The 20463-nt window shown below is 42.9% G+C and overlaps 2 protein-coding genes across 4 annotated transcripts; one reads left to right on the top strand and one right to left on the bottom strand.

The window, feature by feature from the left end:
* Positions 1-4081: 4081 nt before the first annotated feature.
* Positions 4082-7231, bottom strand: LOC148040332 (uncharacterized). 3 transcript variants are annotated; one of them, XM_087698416.1, is made up of 4 exons: positions 6682-7231; positions 5597-6431; positions 4869-5321; positions 4082-4779 (listed from the first exon to the last, which is right to left on the bottom strand). In XM_087698416.1, exons 2-4 carry the CDS (start codon positions 6294-6296, stop codon positions 4592-4594), a joined length of 1341 nt encoding a protein of 446 aa, XP_087554542.1. In that variant the 5' UTR covers positions 6297-6431; positions 6682-7231; the 3' UTR covers positions 4082-4591. The 3 variants fall into 3 exon arrangements, with proteins under 3 accessions (XP_087554542.1, XP_087554547.1, XP_087554557.1); XM_087698421.1 differs by having other exon boundaries at positions 5597-6397; XM_087698431.1 differs by having other exon boundaries at positions 5597-6328.
* Positions 7232-7278: 47 nt separating this feature from the next.
* LOC148040331 (uncharacterized) lies at positions 7279-11493 on the top strand. The gene is made up of 7 exons (XM_087698443.1): positions 7279-8321; positions 8400-9055; positions 9146-9326; positions 9499-10055; positions 10155-10393; positions 10472-11063; positions 11143-11493. The coding sequence occupies exons 4-7, from the start codon at positions 9933-9935 to the stop codon at positions 11230-11232; spliced, it is 1044 nt and encodes a 347-aa protein (XP_087554569.1). The 5' UTR covers positions 7279-8321; positions 8400-9055; positions 9146-9326; positions 9499-9932; the 3' UTR covers positions 11233-11493.
* Positions 11494-20463: the final 8970 nt, after the last annotated feature.

The following is a 20463-nucleotide window of genomic DNA, read 5'->3' as shown; positions in this document are numbered from 1 at the left end:
TATTTGCTTGAGAAAAACTTGCTAGGTGTCAAAATATATTGATGTTATGTATAAAAAGCTTTGTAGAGCAATTAAGAGAAACTTCCATAAGCAAATCTAGTAACATACCTTAGATTGAGCAACCTATGCATATAAGAAGCAAAAATAAATACTTTGTGGTTGCTAGTTGTAAGGTTGGCCCCAACATAAGATTAAAAGGTCACACTAGCCCAAAGTACTATGAAACACATGCCAATTGCATTGACATATGGACTATGAGATACCACAACACATTTGATATGGATAAACATAATGGGGATACCAGAACACATTTGATATGGATAGACATAATGTGTTGAACCCTTTTTTAACCAATAGAATTCATAGCCTCTTCTAGGGATATAGTTGAGAGTCATCACTTAAAATACTAGGAGACAATGAATTGGTAAATCTATGTAGTATGACATTGGGCCATAATAGTGCAGTTGATTTGATTAAATTAGCTCCCGTATTTGATTGCTCACACTATTTTATACTAGAACCTCAAGGCTATCATGTTGCTCAACTCCTTTTTAGTTTTTATATAAAAGAGATCATACTAATATATACATCATTCAAAGGTAAGTCCTTTGAGTTAGACCACCTAAGGCACACTCCTTGATGATATCCACCTTCAAAAGGACAATCTCACAATCTCTCCCCATCCATGAGTGAACACCTCCCCCGTGCATGTATTTAATTGTTTATTTCTTGCTTTTTTGCTTTAAAATCATGAAATGTATCATTTTGGCCTATTTGTTTTCTTGACTCAAATGGCTTGCTTTATTTATAATTCATAAAACCCATCTACTAATTATAAGGCTTCTAACTTTACAAAAATAATTGTATTGCCATAAGACCATAATACAAAGATTACAATAATAAGTAATCTTGTGCATAAGTGCATGTATAAATAAACCAACAAAATGAGTGCCCAAAATAATAATCCCACACATCAAATGTGCTCTAGTACATTAAAAAATCATTACTCCAACTATTAACAATATGCTCAAAGGAACACAACACACAACGATTCCCTACCTATTTGCTTGGCACAATGTAACCACTATGCAATGAATAGAAAATAATGATCCAAAAAAAAAAATCATGACAATATATATGACTTGAAAACTTATTTTCGATGTGGATTAGATTATTTTGATATTAGTGTTTTCAAACAAAACCTCATAACTATCTAGAATTGAGGACTTTACACCTATGCATAAGAACCCCTAAAAGAGGGTTGTTAGTCTAAAATGACTAATTTAAAGTGTTCATACAAAACTAGATGAAACCCTTTAGTGTATTGGAAGACCTCTTCATAAATGAATGAATATCCCCCCTAGATGACATTCAAAAAACCAACTAGGATCATAGGGCCATTAATGTTGTTGTCCCCACAATTGTTGCTATTTTTTGCTGCAAGGACCAAAAACATTATAAATGTGTCCATTAGGTGGTGAAGGTGCTATGATGCGATGTTATCTCACTCGAAGAGAAGGATTAGAGTTCTCTCTTTACTAACTCCATATTGAGTTCCTTTTTGGTTTTGACGATCACAAATTCATTATCAATTTACGCCTATGAAGTGTGATGAAAGGCAAAAATTATTTTACATATTGCATATACAAGAGCAAAAATGTCATTGTTATAACTTTTTTCAACTCTTACCTCTTATTCCAAAGATCAAAGGGTTGTAAATAGTTGGCACACTATTGGCCCCTCTACCCTAGCCCTGATAATAAGAGATACCTAAAGAAATGGCTGTGTCCACTTGAAAGTACTTAGCAAAGAACCTCACTTATTAAGCATGTCAATGTGACTTAGTGTATGCAATGGAGATACAATCATTATGGATTGGAACAAGGATCATGCAATCCCATTCTTGAACCAAAATGCCAAGCCTCACTATCCACAAAATAAGCATCTTATTTTCATTACAATTAATTAGCTTGAAAATTTGCACTATCCACAAAATAAGCATCTTACTTTCATTACAATTAATTAGCTTGAAAATTTGTTTTAAATGTGGATTTGGTTACTTCCATATTAGAATGCTCAAAACCTTGTATCTATTTAGTATTTAGGACTTTAGAATGTACATAAATTTACTACTTCAAAGATCTCACGCAGAATTAGAGGAAACCCTTTAGTGTAATGGGTAAATTAATAGTTGAAAGGCCTCTTCATAAAAGAATGATTCCCTCCAAAATGAGATTCCAAAAACCAACTGGGGTAAAGGGGGCCTGTAAAATTGATTTCCCCACTCCTGATGCAATTTCTGTTTAGAATAAAGAGCAAACATAATATAGAAGCATGCATGAGGTGGTGAAGGCATTATGATGCAGTGCTCTCTCATTCAAAGAGAAGGGTTAGTCATGTTGCTTTACTAGATCCACGTTGTATTCTTTTTTGCATCCTCACATGCCTCTCTTTTACAAGCCTTTTTGGACAATCACAAATTCATTGGTGAGGCTTTCATTTGCTCTTCAGACGCTCGATAAAAAGCCAAAAAACATTTTGCACATTGCATATACATCAGCAAAAAGATCCTTTTTTTTTTTTCTTTGACTCCTACCTTTGATTCCAAAGTTCGAAGAGTTGTCAGTAGCTGCCACACTACTGGCCCCTCTACCCTAGCCCTCATAAGAAGGGCTACCTGCAAAAATGGCTACGGCTGCTAAAAAGTGTTTAGCAAAGAACCTCACTATTAAGCACATCAATGTGACTTTTCGTGTATGCAATGGAGATGAATCATTATGGACTGGAACAAGGATTATGCGATCCAGTTTATGAACCAACATGCCAAGCCTCAAACCATCTGTAGTATGCACATGGCTCATAGCTTCGCATTGATGGACCAATGGTATATGTCAAACTTCAATACAACTTCCCCTTCCAGAAGCAAGACCGTGTTATCAAATTTTCGGCAAGCCCCTTTAGATGCAACAAAATTTGATTCACTGCAAGCAGCATCTGCAGCTGTCGTCAAGCTCCATGGAGCATTAGCATATGATCAACTCAACATACATCGCTCATCTTTCAAAATCAAGGGTTACCTTCCTTGCCCACTGAGAGGACTTAGCTAGAACTCTTAACGTTGTACTGCCTCAACTAATCATTAGCACATCAGCTTGGCATTTCCTATCAGCTTGGCATCTCCTATAATTCCAACATAGCAAACAGTTTTGCTATCATTTAATCATTCCATTTCACATTTGTTAGGAGCATTGCACTTCAAGGAAACTCAGTAACCTGAAATACTACAGTACAACACAGCAACATTCCCTTCTTTAAAAAAGCATTGAGAAACAAAATGCACAAGAACATTGTCAAAAAGGTTCCTACAAACACAGATTGATTCATAAAGTTTAGCCCTGCTCTACTGATTAGTAAAAACTGAGGTTTTACTCGGGTTTGTAGTCAAGAATTTCAGCCTATCCGCTCCAACATTGTCTATTGATATCCGGAGTCTCAGCCTTTGGCTTCATTTCAATGTTGTAAACATTCAGACTCGGATCAGCAAACCAGACCTGAGCCATTCAACATCTTACTACTATTTCACTGTGAGTCTTGAATGTTCCCAATCATATACAGCACTCAAGGTGGTCTGTATCAAGAGAGATGCAAGACAATTCACTCAAAAGTTTTGACAGGGCCAGGGAGCCCCCCCCCCTCGACTTGCCGCTGATGCAAAAAGTAGGCCTGGACCCATATATCAACTTACACATAGATAAGATGGAATGCAAGAGACCTTAAGAAAGATGATGGAAACAGATAAAGCCCTACTAGAAAACCAGCACCAACAAACTGTCTAGCAGATGTTCCATGGCTTTGAAGTGAGACCAACCACGCCACCATGTAGGCCTAAGCATAAAACCAATATTGAGGCACCACATGTAACCACAAATAATTACTCACCCATCACTAAATGGAGACCGCCCACTTAGCACCACTACCAGAAAGTGTGAGACAGCACCATAATTGATCAATCAAGCACATAAATACTTGCCAAAATACCTGGACTGTGTGAAGCGCACACAGACAATTTGAAAGAAAGAGAGAGTTCCAAAAGAAGATAATTTATGTATCGACGCATGGCTATTGTCCATTTGTACATGACATAAGTCCACAAGCCAATGGAGTGTGTAACAAGAGGTGACATAGAAACCTTTTAATGAATGCTTGTAGACTACTATTGTTGCTTTCTATGCTTTGGTGAGGCGCTCTTATCCTGAGAAACTTCATATCAGTCTAGTTGCACCACTTATTTCTGAACAATAGCTTTACAGAGTGAGATACTGAACTCATGGCAGTCTATGAACCCTCAAATACAGGGGCTTGACATGGGATTATGACATTGCAATCCCTCCATCCTCTAACCATGCAGGGTGCACAAGTAGGGACCAGCAATCCAAGTGATCTAGAAGCTTGACATTTGACATAGATGCCTTTGGCTAATGGTAATGAAATCAACGAAAGTGCCTTTGCATAGGCAGACATGTCTGCAGCTTCGTCATACCAGAAAGCATGTAGCAGATCGGCTCCTACTATGCTACCTGACATATCTGCTTTATGTCAGCTGATCAGACTCACTCTGCACAGGTTCACCTAGGGATTTGACCCACATTCTGGTCTGCTCCCATGGAAAAACCTTGTAGCAAATTAAGCCAGCAGTACCAGCACAGAGAACTGCACAAAAACACCCAAGTACCCATCTTTGCCGCTTTCGACGCCTCCGCTTTCTTCTTTGAGAACTCTCTGTTTGACAAAGCTTATAACAATCAGAAAACTGTTTAGAAGCCAAAATTAAGTAGTATTGAGGCCCAGGAACACAAACACCATTTTACCTATAGCTTCTTGGTTCCTCTGGGACATTTCATGATTTACAAGTTCATAATACTGTAACTTATCCCACAGCCGTGATATTTCACGGTTCTTCATTGTCAATATGCTCTCTATTTCCTCGTCTTTTATGGCTCTGACAGCAGCACTAGCAACTGCACCTCCCACTAGCCGTGCAACCACTAGCTTTTCTGCAAGAATTTCTGAGGGGTCTGCAGCAACCTGTTCACTCTGTATTGCACCCCCTTGACATGGAGATGGTGAAATGGATACCCCGATTGAAGCACACTTTCTGGCCATCTCATTCCATCGCAGCTGTAATAAGGCCAAGGCCTCCTCTGCACTGACCCGCTTTCTGACCTCTTCTTGCAATCTGGCTGCATATAGTTCACTTGACTTGACTTGAAACAATTTGTTGTGAGTGCGTGGAAGGACACCTTCATCTTCACTAGCTGAATCTGCAAAGAATTCACGCGACAGAGTAAGAATAGCAGATATAGCAAGGCTGGCTTTTGAGAACAACATAATAAGAGTAGCAATTATGCAACCCATTCAGAACTAAGAACCCTGGGACAATTGACTGCTCCTTTCAAAATATCCTAGCCTCTTTCTCGGGACATAACAACAAACTATCACGCCTGGCATCTGGACTAATAATCAACAGCCCCATTTAATTACCAGCATGCTAAACGAAACTACAGGGAGTAAAACTTGACATTTTGATAATTAGTACCATATAATGGGGCCTCTGGTGCATCATAAAACTCTTCACTTGTCAGAGAGAGTGTTGAAGAAGACATCTGATTGCTGTCAGCCTGCAGCAAGGGAGTTCCACTTCGGGGTTCCCTCCTGGGAGTCGTCTGTAGTATTTCTCCCGATTCAGACAACCCTTTAGTCTCAGATGCAAGCACACACCGCTCACCAGGTGCAATTTCAATTTCAAAAACTTCACTCTCGCCCAAAGGTCCAACTGCATCAGGCTCCATTTCATCACTCCAGTTTGATACAAGGCCATTCTGTTCTACCCTTGCTGTAATATCAGGTGAGCTTGCAGTTGCCTGTATCAACTTCCATTCTGATGTATCAGTCCTTGTTTCAGGCCGGCATGAGCTTGAACTGCTCTCGATCTCTCTTTCAGAATCACAAGAATCCTTCTCTGTGACTGCTCTGGAGCCCAAGTCCGCCTTTTGTACCACGGGAGGCCGCCTCTTGTAATTCAAGACATAAGGGGAAGGCGAAAGGGAAGAGGGAGAAGGAGAAGGGGGCCTTTGCGGAACTGGCGGGGTAACATAAAGTGGAGGATAAAACGAGAAGGGAGGTTTTCTATCTATGGAAGGGACGCCCTCCCTCTCCATAGCACCAGATCTCGTTGAAGAGCCCCCGGGAGCCGGTTCTATGAGCCTGTCGATAGCTGTGATCGAAAGCGCGGACATTTCTACTCCAGAATCACCAAACGTAAAACTAGCTGCAGATGGTTGATCTCCGCATCAGAAATCACAGGGACTAAATACAGATGCAGGTACTTTCAGAGCTCCTGGCACAGACAGGCCCCCTCTCAGCAGTGTGCGCTACATCAAAAGAGAGAGTAAAGCTTATGTACTATTTAGAAGGCAAGAGAGAGAAAGAAAGACATCAGAAGCGGGCCCTTAAGGCGCGAGCATTCGAAAAACAGAAAGAAGCTGTGCACACCCCCGCACGCAATGAGAAGGAAAAGCGCGCATTTTGCATCATTCTCAGAGTAGAGAAGTAGTAAGATCGGCAAAAGTCAAAAACGGGCTCCCCAAGAAAGAAAGAAAATGCGACAAGAAAGATAGATACCTTGCAAGCCAAGACTGAACTCGAGTTCGGAGCTGGCAATAGGATAGGTGAATGACGACGCAATCACCTACTGGCACGCCGTAGGCGTGGAGAGCAAAGAAGGTAGTTTAATCTTTCTCGCTGTAGTATTAGCACGCTCGCTCTTTCTTGCGTAAGAGGATGTCGAGGAAGGGGGGGCGGCGAAGGCCTTTAAAGTTTGAAGAAGCTAGCAAGGTTTCTTCTGGCCGGCCATAGACAAGAGGGAGGGAAACCCGCCGCGAAGAGAAAAGCAGAGCGTGCTTCTGCTGTGTCTCTGTAAGACGGGATTGGCGGATGCGGCCCTAGGTATCCTCCTCCTTCTTCTTCTTAGGCTCAAAGAAGCTAGCAAGGTTTCCGGATGGCCACGGACGAGAGAAGGAAGCCTGCCGCGAGGAGACGAAAGAGGACGTGCAGAGCCTGCTTGTGCTGCGCACCTGCCTGCTCGGGATAGCGGGATGCGGCCCTAGGGTTTCATCTTCTTCTTTCCCTTTTCTAATTCTTTCTTCTTCGTCCTCCCCGAAGTCCTTTGCGGCGGAGCCCCGGAGAGAGCCGCGACGAACGACCCGAACAAGTGACAGAAAGAAATATCTTTTCATAGGATCCCCAAACCGCGGGACGTTTTACACCCACGCATGTCATTTTCTAGTGTTTCATAATTCATTTCCTTTTTGTTCTTAATCGTTTTCTTGTCATGGTGTCATTGGTGACACCATCTTCATATACTCCAAAGCCAATATTCTATTTGAAAAAATAACATTATTTTTTTAGCAGCAGATACAAAACCTATAACTCCATACTTTTTAAAGAATATTATTTTGGTAGCACATATACAAAAACCTACAACTCAAAACTTTTGGAGGGAATTTTGAACCAAATTTCACCTATTTGCCATTTTATAACTAAATTAGCACTCTACATTAGTACTTGCACAAGCACGGGTGTTCATTATCCTAGCGCGAAGCATTAGAGCCTGCGCAAACATGAGTCTTAAAGACATACAACACGATGTTATTCTTAACTCCCATACCCCCCCCCCCCCCCCCGTGTCTATGGTAAGGGGGGGTCTTTAAGGAGGGGAGAGTGGTGATCGACGGCCCCCTTTTTGCCCCCATCACATCCGATCATCTGGGCCGTCGATCACCGTTGACTGTGAAATTTGATCATGAGAATGTCTTGTCGCCCAAGTGCCCGGCTCCACGCGTGCCCTGCTTCGAATCTGCCCGGCCCCGAAAATGTCCGGCCTCGCGCGTGGCCTCCTCCAAATGTGCTCGGCTTTAGAAGTGCCCAGCCCAAAATGTGCCCGGATCCTGGGGTGCCCAGCCCCGGTCGTGCCGCTGCCGCGAGCTTTGCATGTGGCAAAAAAGCCAGCCATTCTCATGGTTTGGAGAGCGTCGCGCGTGTGGAAGATCGAGGGGATTTTGCAGGGAATCGGAAGGACGCTATGAAAGGGGTAAAGCATCATCGAGGTGCCAGTCCTGGGATTAGAGGTGGTGCAAGCACGAATTCTCCTATATCATGGACATTGACGATGGAGCAGCAGCAGAAGGGTGGTGTGCGCAAACTCTGGAGCAAGGAGTGTCGACCCTCAGTATCGACGGCCTGCGAGACGAGAACTTGCTCAGGTGAGTTCCTCTATAGCTCTGTGATCTGTGTTGCAAGTGCATGTTTCAAATTAAACGTGTGTTTGCTGGCTCCAATAGAATGAAGCCGGGCAAAAGACCCAGATCACAAGGCCAGCAAGCCATGCACGTGGCATCAGCACCCCCCTAGACACCCCAAGCACGCTCATCAATAAAGCTCCGATCACAAGGGCAGCAATCACCATCTCCTAAGCAAGCCATGCATGTGGCCTCACCATCTCCCGACGTACCCCAAGTCCCCTCGCCAAGGAAGCTCCGATCGCAAGGGCAGCAATCACCATCTCCTAAGCAAGCCATGCATGTGGCCTCACCATGTCCCGACGTACCCCAAGTCCCCTCGCCAAAGAAGCTCCGATCGCAAGGGCAAGAAGCCATGCACGTGGCATCACCATCTCCTCAGCCAGCCATGCATGCAGCATCACCATCCCCCGAGACACCCCAAGTGCCATTGCCAAGGAAGCTCCGATCGCAAGGGGAACAAGCCATGCACGTGCCATCACCACTCTCCCCTCAGCCAGCCATGCATGTGGCATCACCATCTCCTGAGACACCCCACGTGCCCTCACCAAGGAAGCTCCGCTCTGGCAAGTTTGTTCCTATGCGCAAATTTGTGGTGCCACCGGCTCCCAGAAAGCAAGCAAAGGCGCAACAATCTCCAACCAAGAAACGACTGCCATTTGTTCACATCAATCAGATGCTTTCAAGGGAGTTCACTTGTAAGTTTTTATTTTTCGCATGTAAGTGGTTTCAATTTATTTTAGCACCGAGGTTTTGCATTGCCTAAACAACAGTTAACCACGATGTAGGTACGGAAGAGCCTGCAGACGATCTTGCCCAAGAAGAGGATCATGTCCCTGATAGGCCTTCGGCTGATCTTGCCAATGAGGAAGATCAAGCCGCTGCCAGGTCTGTCAATGATATTCGTCATGAAGAACATCAAGTCCCTGCTGTCTGCTGACTCGTTGGCCAGTTCAGGGTTGGCACCAAGTGAGTACATTGCATGCCCATTTGGGATGATTTTAAAAACGTACACTATGGATTTCTCATTGTTCTTGTCTGCAGATCAGAAACTGGCGTCAGAAAATATTGCGTATGAATGTTGTCATCAAGTCAGATTGAATTCTGAACATTGTTGTTGTGCCATTTGATGCTTCGCCAGGCGAAATGACGACAAGTGCAGACACACATGGCATTGACCGAGGTGGTCCTAGAGCACGCCCTGGGCCTGTGCACCCCACGGATGATGGTATCGTCCGAGCCTTCGAGATTGTCATTGACAAGAATGGTTGATTGGCTCGCCGGTGCACTTGTGACCAGTTCTGCAGCAAGCGCACACACTTCTACTATCGACGCTCATCCATGGAGGAACATTTAAAAGCAATGCATGGCCTGAACATTGCAGTCCCTGCTGGAGGTAGAAGAGGGCCTACTGATGCACGTGTATACGGCACCCACACGAAGTACGAGGAGCATCGTAGCCGCCAGAGATTCGAGGATATGGAATTCAAGTGGTAGAAAAATAGAAAAAAGCATGAGACTGATTCAGTGGTCAAAGGATGGAGGATATACAGTGAGTTGCCAGATTCTCAGAGGATGGGAGGTCCGGAGCAATGGGTGGACGCGTACGTGGCGGAGCAGATGAAAAGATACGATGCAAAGAAGGATGATCACATAAAGAGGATCCATGCTCGCATTGCCGTAGGATTCAATAGATATGTAAGTGTATCTCTGTTCTTCAGTTTTTCTGCAGTTGACTTTGCTAGTTTTCGTTGGTTTTTCTGCAGTTGACTTACTTTTCTACGCTGCCAACAACAGAGGACTGCAAGCACAAATGTTGGGGGCCCAGCTCGAACGCAGTCATCGCACCATGCACAGTCGATAGACGCGGCAGATCAGGAGGATGCTACTGCAGAATATATTGTTGCGGACACACCCATAGAGCTCTTATCGCCAGAGGGGCCTTCATTGTCGATCGCATCGTACGACATTACTGTTTTGCCTGTTCGTGTGCTATATGCATTTTCTGATGGTGACAGGGACACACGCAGGATCATGTTCGTATACGATTGATTCCGCTTGTGGATACCTATTTGCCTGCTTCTTTGATTTAACACTTTGATTATGTTGTGCAGATATCAATTCAAGTCAACACGCCTCCAACTGGAGTTGCCAGTACAGGGGGACTTCTTTGAACAATTGAAAGATCCCGCACAGCAGGCCAGCACCTTGGACATGAACTTCTTTGCGCTGTGGATGGAGTTCAGCCTGCAGGAGGAAATAAGCTGCAAATTCTGGATTGTTGATCCCCTGTGGGTTGGCTTGGCAGGCACTGCATCTACAAAGTCGAGCTTGGCCAACTTTATGTCTCCGATTGATGAGCTATATGACATTGTGTTTTTACCCCTGGTCATGAGCGGTCATTGGACATTGTTTGTGTGCTTCAACTGTTCGGGGCATGGGGTGACTCAGTTACATCAGAAGACGGGGCTGCTATTCTTGGATCCTATGAACAAGCCACCCACTCCATTGATGTGTGGGATGGCTAAGCTAGCCGTGGAGCAGACATGGACTGCGGAGCGTCGCCATGAAACCATACTAAGCAACCCTCCTGTGCAGGCAGTGATACCGTGCCAACCGAACGCCGTTGACTGCGGGTATTATGTGATGCATTGCATGCGCCTGCTAGTGGAGGCTTGCTTGCAGGGAGTGGTTACGGCATCTTTTGTGAGTATATTTAATACATGCACTAATATGGATTGATTTAGGTCGGCTCAATCTAATCTGAATCCTTGTCTTCATGTAGCTGACAAAGCGATGGTTCGAGCACGATGATGTTGTGCAGATGAGGAGGACCTTGAGTCAGTGGGTTTCTCGCACGGCCGGCAGCGTCTGAGTGGGTGTTGATCTTCAGCCATAGTTTCATGGGATGTTTTTGAACTGTGGACCTGGGGATGGGTAGAATGCATTGTACATGTTAGGCCATTCTGGCGAGGCTCTTGTAAAGACTTCATGTTTGCATCAATAGTAGTTGACTGTGCATCCGCTTTCTCTTGAGGCGGATCAATTTTGGCTTTGTAAACTGTCAGCTTCCATTGACACTTTCATGTGGCTTGTAAACTGTCAACACTCATTAAGAAGATTACATATTTCTATTTGCAGCTTTGATGTCTGCCCTAAGTTAATTTTGCAATTCATGGTAAATTTTGACTACGCCATTTGGGGCTGTGACACGTCTATGTAAACGAGGGGTATTACACAGTTTTTACTCTAGTTCCATTTCGACTTTAACTTTGGTTCCGTTTGTGTGGGCTTGGCAACCTCCCGCTGGTCAATAGTCAATAGTAGGAATGCGTGCTCGTTTTCATGTAGACCAGTTGCAGCCATTGCGGGTGACGAGGTTGGAAAGTGGGTTTGCTTGAGCGCGCGCGTTGACGTGCCACATTTGCGATATGTGCAGGCTGTGTACGAGCTGTTTCTGCAGTTGCATTAATGCCACTCTGCAGTTGCCCCCCTTGCAGCACGGGCACTGGACATGTACGTTGAGGGACGAGGCATGTAATGCATGCCTGTACAGTGCAATCAGCTGCAACATAGCACACTGTCATCCAGCATATCAGGGTGCTGGTCTTCACAAGTGCAGCTTTCGCTCTCACCTATGGAATCCGAAGACCTACCAAACCTTTTTGCGATCAGACCATTCTAGTAGTTCACCCTTACCCTGCAGAAAACCTACTTTCCAAATATAACGCACTGAAATAGTGTCCATAACAAAGTAAGACCTACTTACCAAACATAAATGTCAAATCAGTGTCCATTACGGCATTTAATCTGGCGCATCGGAAATATGCTAGCAGCTATATTCAAGTGGCACTAGGTAACTTTACCTAGGACTGCCACAAAAGAGAAATATCAAATGCTTGCTAATAAGACAAGTGAAACACTCAGAGTTGAAAGTGTCATCGAGGGACATAATCAGGTGGCATCACAATGGACAGAGCTACATATAGGTGATTCATTGGCGAATCGCGATTGTATTGCTAGGGAGGGGGCTCGGTTGATTTATTTAAGTTGTCTCACTAACTTTGTCTCAAAAATGGCAGTTTAACCTTTTTCCTATGATAACCATAAGTTTATCCTCAAGTCGAGAACACCAGTTGTCCAAAGTCTAACAGCCAGTTCCATTCTTAGCCGCACCTCAACCTTAACATTGGCAGAGATGTAGAATATCATGCTCTAGGAGGACCTGCAATGAGGCCCACTACACCTATCAACACCATTTCAAAATAGACTACTATTGATTGCAAAAGTGGTCTCACTGAGAAAAAGGTGCTAGCATACGTATGTTAATAGGTTCAAACAACATGTTGTAAACATGATCCAATCTTTTAACTAAGAGTCTACCAAAATGGCAACAAGTATGAAACGTGTTGGCAGATAGGAAATATACAATTGTTCAGGGCACCAAAATAGACATCATGCTTAATAAATGGATATCCCAGCTCTCGCATGGCCAGAGGCAAACCTTTCAGAAAAAGTTTTGTTTGTAAAATCATGATCTTCAATAACAGGAATCATCTCATGCCAAACAATTACTTTTGCAGGCAACTTTATGGTACTCAGGAATTGAAAGTTTAAAAGCCTATGTTGAGTAGATGTCTCAGGAGTCAAGAGATTTAGCAAAATATTCAAGCACCTCAACCTACCTAATATTGCAAGCAGTACACACTTACATGGTGCACATTAAGGGTGTGTATGTATGCATGTAACATACATGTGTGGAGTGCACATGGTATATACATGCATGTCCTGCAATCAATTCAACAGCCTTTGACGGTGTCAATCAACAGAATCCTTGTCAAACAGGCTCACAGATTACCACAGGATTGTCCCAATTTGTTGCCTGCCTATAAAGAGACTATAAAGCTGATGGACACAGCAGTTTTAATTAGGGGCAACCTAACACCACAAGGATATGGCAGGAAGGACATTGACAGAGTAGCAACACCCATGATGCATAAAGTCTGGCATGCATCACTGAAACTGGAAGACAACAAACCGCCAAGCTAGTGTCTCTGTGAATTTATGGCTAGCTCAGAATTTAGTCTGAAATGATACTTGTTTCTAGATCAACTACAGGTGTTATAGGCGATATCAAGCTGGAGCAGCCAGATAGATGCTAGGAACAGCAGCTCAATGATGGAAGCATAGGGACCATTTCCTATAGGTGTACTGTGTTTCAAACCTTACAATTTTTCTCATGTATGTAGTGTTTTGTCTTGCCTGCTATTTGTTTTGCCCCTACCTAGCAAAATAGGGAAAGAGCAATAAGCACATATATATTAAACAAATACACGCATGCTGACTTGTCTCAGAAAATCCACCAACACCAGTCCAAATTTGATGCAAGAATCTATAAAATCACCTGTAAGAATCAATTACTCATATATATGTTGTCATTCGACATGTTCACAAAGACGGTCAAAGTTCAAATCACCTATAAGAACCAATTAGCCACATATAGATGTTGTCATTCCACATGTACACAAACTGTCAAAGTTCAAGCTTGAATCACATACATATTATATCCGAAATCCAAAGTTTATGGCTAACATGTCATGAAAAATAACTCCACTATCAAACCAAAAATTTAGACTGAAATGTAAAATAGTAAAACTCTAGAATCCCAATAGACAATCATCTTGTGTTCTTGAATTCTGACATTGTGTTCTTAAAAGCATATTCTGACAGTCGGGAAATAATTTCTGCCTTTAAGCTTTTCATTAAATGTAGAAACACTCCTGTGCATAGAGATTGACCCACAGAATATATTAAAAGATCGAAATAGACCCAAAGCCCTTCCTCAACATCATGCTGACAAAATAGCAAGGCTTTGAAAAAATTGTGAGGGATGATACAACACTATGTTGCATAGAGCTGTCAAGCAATCTGAATGCAGAAAAATAGGCTGCTGACTCACACACACAGGAGCAGCCAGCTTTAAGAAGGGCAATCAACACTTTTGAGATTTACAAAACCAAGGCAGCAAAAACAGAAGGAATCTTAAAAGTAATTTTGGAGTTATTGTATACCAAGTCCAGCAATATAATCATAGCAACCACCTCAGCATTGCCGAATGGTTTATCTCAGCTTTCACTAAAACCATGAATAGGAGTGGACTCGAAGGAGTCTTAAGGACCCTCCCAGAAGTTCATGAGGCAGTTGAGGTCCTTCAAATTGATCAAAATCGCTTACAATAAAATAGAGAGCTCTCTAAAGGTGCAGTACTCTTGAAGTTCAAAAACAGTCAGCAGAAAATGACCTAACCATAAACATAACACTCATACTTTGATAATATTAGGCTAAGATTAAATGGAGTTTCGCAAGGGGTAAACCACTAGGTTGGACTAAGCAATCACCAAAGATGTGATAAATTGACATGCATTTGTGAATTCCAACATATTTGATGATCATGTGTACATTCTGTTGTGTGTCAACCCACAAACTTCACCACTTGTCTCTAGCTTGGACTGCTAAACTTTTTTGCAGTACATGCACATATCCCAAAAGAACCTAATGTTTTAATCTTAAAATATATTTTTACTCCTGTAGGCCTTGCCTAGGTCTGAAAAGGATGCATACAAATCCAAGAGAAGCCACAAACATAGCAGCGCCACTAAAAGCATCCACAAACAGCCTCTCTGCCATAAGCATTGAGAATATATAAGCTTCTGTCAAGAGTCCCAGTAAACACTATACCGCTATCATGCATAAGACATAGACCAAGCAACAGGTACCATCAAAAGTAACTTGGCATCCAACTTTGGCGATGCTAAACAGAAGCTAGATTTTTCTTTACCAGTGAGACATAAAGCACATGCAAATACATCACCAAAGACTGACGCAAGTTTGACCTTTCCAATGCCTTTGACAACTGAGAGACATCATTGGCACATGTGACCAAACCCCCATTAGGTGTACATTTTAAGAATATAAATAGGACATACCATGATGTAATGTGCTTCACTGCTTAGAAGCAACACTATCAAAATACTTAGTAGACACGGTATCAATGGTAGACATAACACATCATACTCAAAGGGATCATAATGATTTGCCATTTTTGATCAATCGTTGCATTGAGTTCAGCACCAAGAGCAGGTCCACCATATTTTTGACATGTCCTTGCAGCAGTCGGCTAGTTTTGGTAATTTCCAGCTATTTATAGCTGGCCTAATTTATTGGCAAATACATTGTCTTGCAAATTTCAGCACTCTTCGACATCCAGTGGCACTCCTCCCTCGTCCGCTGCTTCTCTCTGTCATCAGCTTCATCCAGTGCCCTTGCTTTGTTGATAAACACGGATCTAGAGCTAGTTAACTATGGTGGATGCAAATCAAACACACGATACATTATCAAAAATGAGAGATTGTAACTCAAGTGAATTAGGTTCCAAGATAGACTAGCTTGGACTCATAAACACAATCTTGAGTGAATCAAATTGATAGTGCCATTACATTGAAATGAGTGTCAAGTACATGCTTATATAGCCTTTTTGGATAGTACCACTCTTCCTCTCTGTGTTTATGGGATTTTGGACATCTCTTTTGGAGCATACAACTTTTGTCATCTCTCTTATACAAAGCCTCTTCTAGGCATACATCATTTGATTTCTCAACACGCTCGACGCTGATGGTTTGGGCTGCGTGCACGGACTGATCAGTCCACATTGTATTTAGCATTCTTTTGGAGTTCAGTGCAGATCTCCTCATCCATTCTCTTCTCTCTTTGCAGTCACTCTCTTCCCTTCTCTCTCCGTGTCTTCTTCCATTGTGCACTCTCACATGGTATCATCACCAAAAGAGAGGACTTGAAGGTTCTACGAAGAGAAGACCGCACTCTATTTGCTGATTGGTGCAGATTTGTTGCAAAGACATAGATTTTTTTTGCTTTGTTCAGGCCTTCCACGAAGTGTGCAGGGCATCTACAACTTGTTTTGTATGGGTGTAGCTGATTTCTCCTCCGTTCGGGCAGCCCAACACCAAAATGCAGCAGTTTGTTGTGTTTGCAGACTTCCTTGAAGAGATATGGATTACTAGTTCAATGCGTTTGATGACTCGGACGCTAAGTCAATCCATTCTTCCGAAGACAAGCGGTCTTAGCAATCAAAGCATCACGAAGAGCGATGCAAAGATCAAAGATTAGAGCCACCATCATCCAAAGATTGTCACTTTAACATGTCCAGAGGATCAGAGCGGCCTTGTCCCCACCGGCCTCCCCCCACCCCCTTTGCTTCTTTATATGTTTCTAATAGGGCACCTATTGGAGGGCCCCGCATGGCCATTCTGGCACCATCTATACAGATGTTTGTTCTTCCATCGTTGCCCAAAGAAGATCACCTTAATGGCACTAACTACTCCCTTTGGTCTTACAAAGTGGAGTGCATATCGAATACCTTCAACCCTAAACCCCGCTACCTTGTTCAGTGGAGGACAAAGCTAAGGTTTGGACAAAGCTATCTTCTCTCTACCAAAACTGAAGACCTTTGCCCACTGTATTACCACAGAAAAGAAGCTCTAAATGCTTCCCGTTGATGATTCTTCTTCTATGAAGGATCACATCAACAAGATGGAGGAGTTGCGGGATGTGCTTGCATCCCTTGGCAAGACGATATCATCCAAAGGTATGGTGATGATTCTCATTACTCATCTCCCATCTGATATCTTCTACACTAGCTTATTGACCTCTAGAGTTTGGGAAACCATTTTGTGGGAGGAGTTAATGTTAGTGTAACACCTCTTCTGTGAGATAGGGCCATGAAAGTATTATCACCTGTCCTCTGAAAGCATGAAAGTATTATCATCTGTAGTCCAAGATGTGAAACCCTGATGCATTGTTTCCATAAAAAAGCAGACTATGCATACCAACATCACTAAGCATTGCGAGCGCAAATTAAAAACCACGCTTTCACTTGTTGGAACAGTAAAAAAGGAGCCAGCATTGTGGACTATGTAATGGGGTCGCTAGCTTTAATTCCAAAAATTAGGCGATTTGAGATATTTGTCAAGCCCATTAGTATAGCAGCCGACCATGCAATCCTGAAATTTACCCTGGCATGTGGTCGAATACAAGAAACATGCACACAAGCACACACATTTCCACACTATGAGTTTCTAGAGCAAACTTCGCATATCCATGGTGATGCAGTACAAGATGGCTTAAGGCAGCTAGACCAGCTTGAACCTCTTGTGGATGTCACTAAATCTCTAGCAAAGGTGTTACATACAGCAACTCACAGAGGCATTCCCGTTCAAACACTAAGCTCTACTGTTAGAAATCAAGCTCACCGTCAGTGTGTCTTTATCTATGACTGACATCTATGATAGCTAGAGTGTGCAGCTGTCTACATGCGACTACATTAAATAAGTCGGGTTAGTAGTTAGTTAGTGACCTGACTACTAACCCGACTAGGTCACTTTATCTCTGTATTGTGTGTTTTTTCAGTAAGAGTGTGGAACATGAAGGAATGACTTTGAGAGCCTGAAGGCTCATGACAATGGAGGTTCCCTTCCTCTCTCTCTCTCAACTTTGAACATGGTATCAGAGCCTTACTTGGTGGACCTCTTGGAGCAGGAGGGAGTGAAGATGATCTGCAATTGAAGACTTGTGTCATTTTTTCAAACAGGCTGAATGCATTGAGTGATTGCCTACTCTATGGGTCAAGCTGCAGGTTGTGGCTTGTTTAGAGCCTTGTGAAGGAGGTATTAAGCACTAGTGTGTGCTCCATCAGCATCAACCTCAGCAAATCGAGTTGCTGGAGCAGAGGATAGATCTGCGTGAACTGTGCCTGTTTGTTGCTATCAGTTGTTGGGCTGCACTTCATCAAATGCAACACATCTGAAAATAAGGACAGATCAGTTGCTGGAGCAGAGGACAAATCAGAGTGGGTAGATCTGAAAAAAAGGCCAGCACTACTATATACACAGCATACACGGTATATGCAACACGTTGAAGAGCTTTGGAAGCTCTCTGACAAGCCCAGAAGTACTCTTGGAGCATAGGTATATGCTGGAGGTCATATGTACCTGTTGTGATCCACTACAAGCTAATTTTGGTAACTGAAATACTCAGATGTGGAGCATTTCAGACAGGTTGAAAACTATCATTTAACATGGACAGCAAGCATTTGTTCTTTACTGAAGCATAGTGTGACATTTGGTGACATCTATGAGATGTATGTACTGACATATGTATGTCGGAATGTTCATGGGTTGAGAAAAGCATTAAGTGCCACTGAGTGCTGAAATTTTTGGAGCTGAAGCAAATGCAATCTCGTCTTTTGGCTAAATACAAATTGCAGAAGCAATGTATGACTTTGCTCATTAGAGACAAACAGTCTATGGTCACTACATAGTCATGCATTGACCTTGTCATACTGGAGCAAATGTATGGTTTGGTTTGAAGACACTTTGAAGTGGTTTGAAGCTGGTTATGCTGGTGTTTGGTTGACTGCAACCTGCAAACAAAACTGTTGACACTTGTACTTGCTGATTATGCATTGTTTTGTGCTTCTATGCTCATGTCTGGAGTGACATATGTACTTGCAGTCATCTGAGAAGACTTGGGACATATATGACATGTGTGCATGTTGTTTTTGGCATTGAAAGTGTTGCTGTTAATCACAGTTTACAGGTTTAGACTGCATGTTTTTGGACCCTGGCAGTGGATTTGCAAGAGTTCAATCTGAAGCAAGTACACGGCATATGTATTGACAGTTATTTCTACGAGTTGGACAACTTGATTGTGGACTATTTTGGGCTGATACTGGGCTGAAATTTACTGGTTTTTTACTGCATTTAATTGTAGAAAACTGTCATCAACTGTAGTGGATTGAACTTAGTCAGTCGGACTTATTGACTTGCAGGGAGTCAGGCATTTGACATACAGTCTGTTGCATCATGGCTAATGCACATGGGACTGATAATATCACGCAAATAGTTGGAGAAAAGCTAGACAACAAAAACTTTGCATTATGGAAATTCAGAATGAAAAATTTTCTGGTTGGCAGAGGATATTGGGAATTATGCACAGGAGATGAAGCAGCTCCTGAATTGCATGAAGCAAATGCAACAAATGAACAGAAGAAAGCTCACAGGTTATGGATTGAAAGAGCATGTAAGGTACTGCATTGGTTTTCACTATGTATATTCGATGCTATGGCTATTCAAATCACTGGCTGTGAGTCTCCGAAGGATTCTTGGGATATACTGATGAGAAATTATGGAACCATGACACATGCACGGAAGATCCAGTTGAAACAACAGTTCAATAATATGTTTAGAAATGGCAGGAGCATCCAGGTGTATACCACGGAGATTAAGACCATAGCTGATCAACTTGCTACCATTGGCTCAAGTGTATCAGAAGATGATGTGATTGTTGTTGCCTTGAATGGCTTAAGCAAAGAGTACAAAGCTTTTGACACTTCCATTTCTGTCAGAGAAGAGCCCCCTAACTGGGAAGAGCTAGTTGCTTTGTTGCTGCCTGAGGAAGTCAAACTTGGTTTGAATACAGGTTCCAGTGCATCTCATAGTAGAGACACTGTGTTATACTCTAGCCAGTGTGGCAGAGGATCTAGAGGTCGTGGTGACACTCGTAATGCTTATGGACAGCAACAACAACAGAGTAATTGGCATGGTGCAAATACACAAGGCCAGCGTGGATCTGGTGGGTTTAGAGGCAGGGGGAGATCACCCCAAGGTAGAGATGGTGGATCTGGTTCATGGCAGTCATCTGATCAGTCCAACAGGGACAAGGATTGCCATTATTGTGGCCGGTATGGGCATATTGCAAAGGATTGTTACAAGAAGCATGGAGATATGAAGGCAAAGGGTAGACATCATGGGCACTATGCATCTTCCAGTGGTGCTCATGATGAGCCAGTTGATAGACTCTTTGCTATGCAGCATGTATCTAAAAATGCATCGAGACATGATAGAGATGACATATGGTACATTGACTCTGGAGCGTCAAACCACATGACACCGCATGGAGAATGGTTTGATGAGATGGTTACAGGTACACATGGTCATGTATGTACTGGGGATGACACCCAACATGACATAAA

The sequence above is a fragment of the Lygodium microphyllum genome, chromosome 2 (assembly GCF_053477565.2).
Source record: "Lygodium microphyllum isolate KBCC chromosome 2, Lygodium_microphyllum_v1.1.10, whole genome shotgun sequence".
In the NCBI taxonomy this organism is placed as follows: domain Eukaryota; kingdom Viridiplantae; phylum Streptophyta; class Polypodiopsida; order Schizaeales; family Lygodiaceae; genus Lygodium; species Lygodium microphyllum.
The sequence above is the reverse complement of the archived record's forward strand: the minus strand, read 5'-3'. Positions and strand labels throughout refer to the sequence as shown.

Coding starts and splice junctions, on each gene's coding strand:
- LOC148040332 (XM_087698416.1), bottom strand. CDS start 6,296: ATGTCCGCGCTTTCGATCACAGCTATCGACAGGCTCATAGAACCGGCT. Junction 5,322..5,596: donor ACCAGAGGCCCCATTATATG/GTACTAATTATC, acceptor AATTCTTTGCAG/ATTCAGCTAGTGAAGATGAA. Junction 4,780..4,868: donor GAGGAACCAAGAAGCTATAG/GTAAAATGGTGT, acceptor TTTGTCAAACAG/AGAGTTCTCAAAGAAGAAAG.
- LOC148040331 (XM_087698443.1), top strand. CDS start 9,933: ATGGGAGGTCCGGAGCAATGGGTGGACGCGTACGTGGCGGAGCAGATG. Junction 10,056..10,154: donor CCGTAGGATTCAATAGATAT/GTAAGTGTATCT, acceptor TGCCAACAACAG/AGGACTGCAAGCACAAATGT. Junction 10,394..10,471: donor AGGGACACACGCAGGATCAT/GTTCGTATACGA, acceptor TATGTTGTGCAG/ATATCAATTCAAGTCAACAC.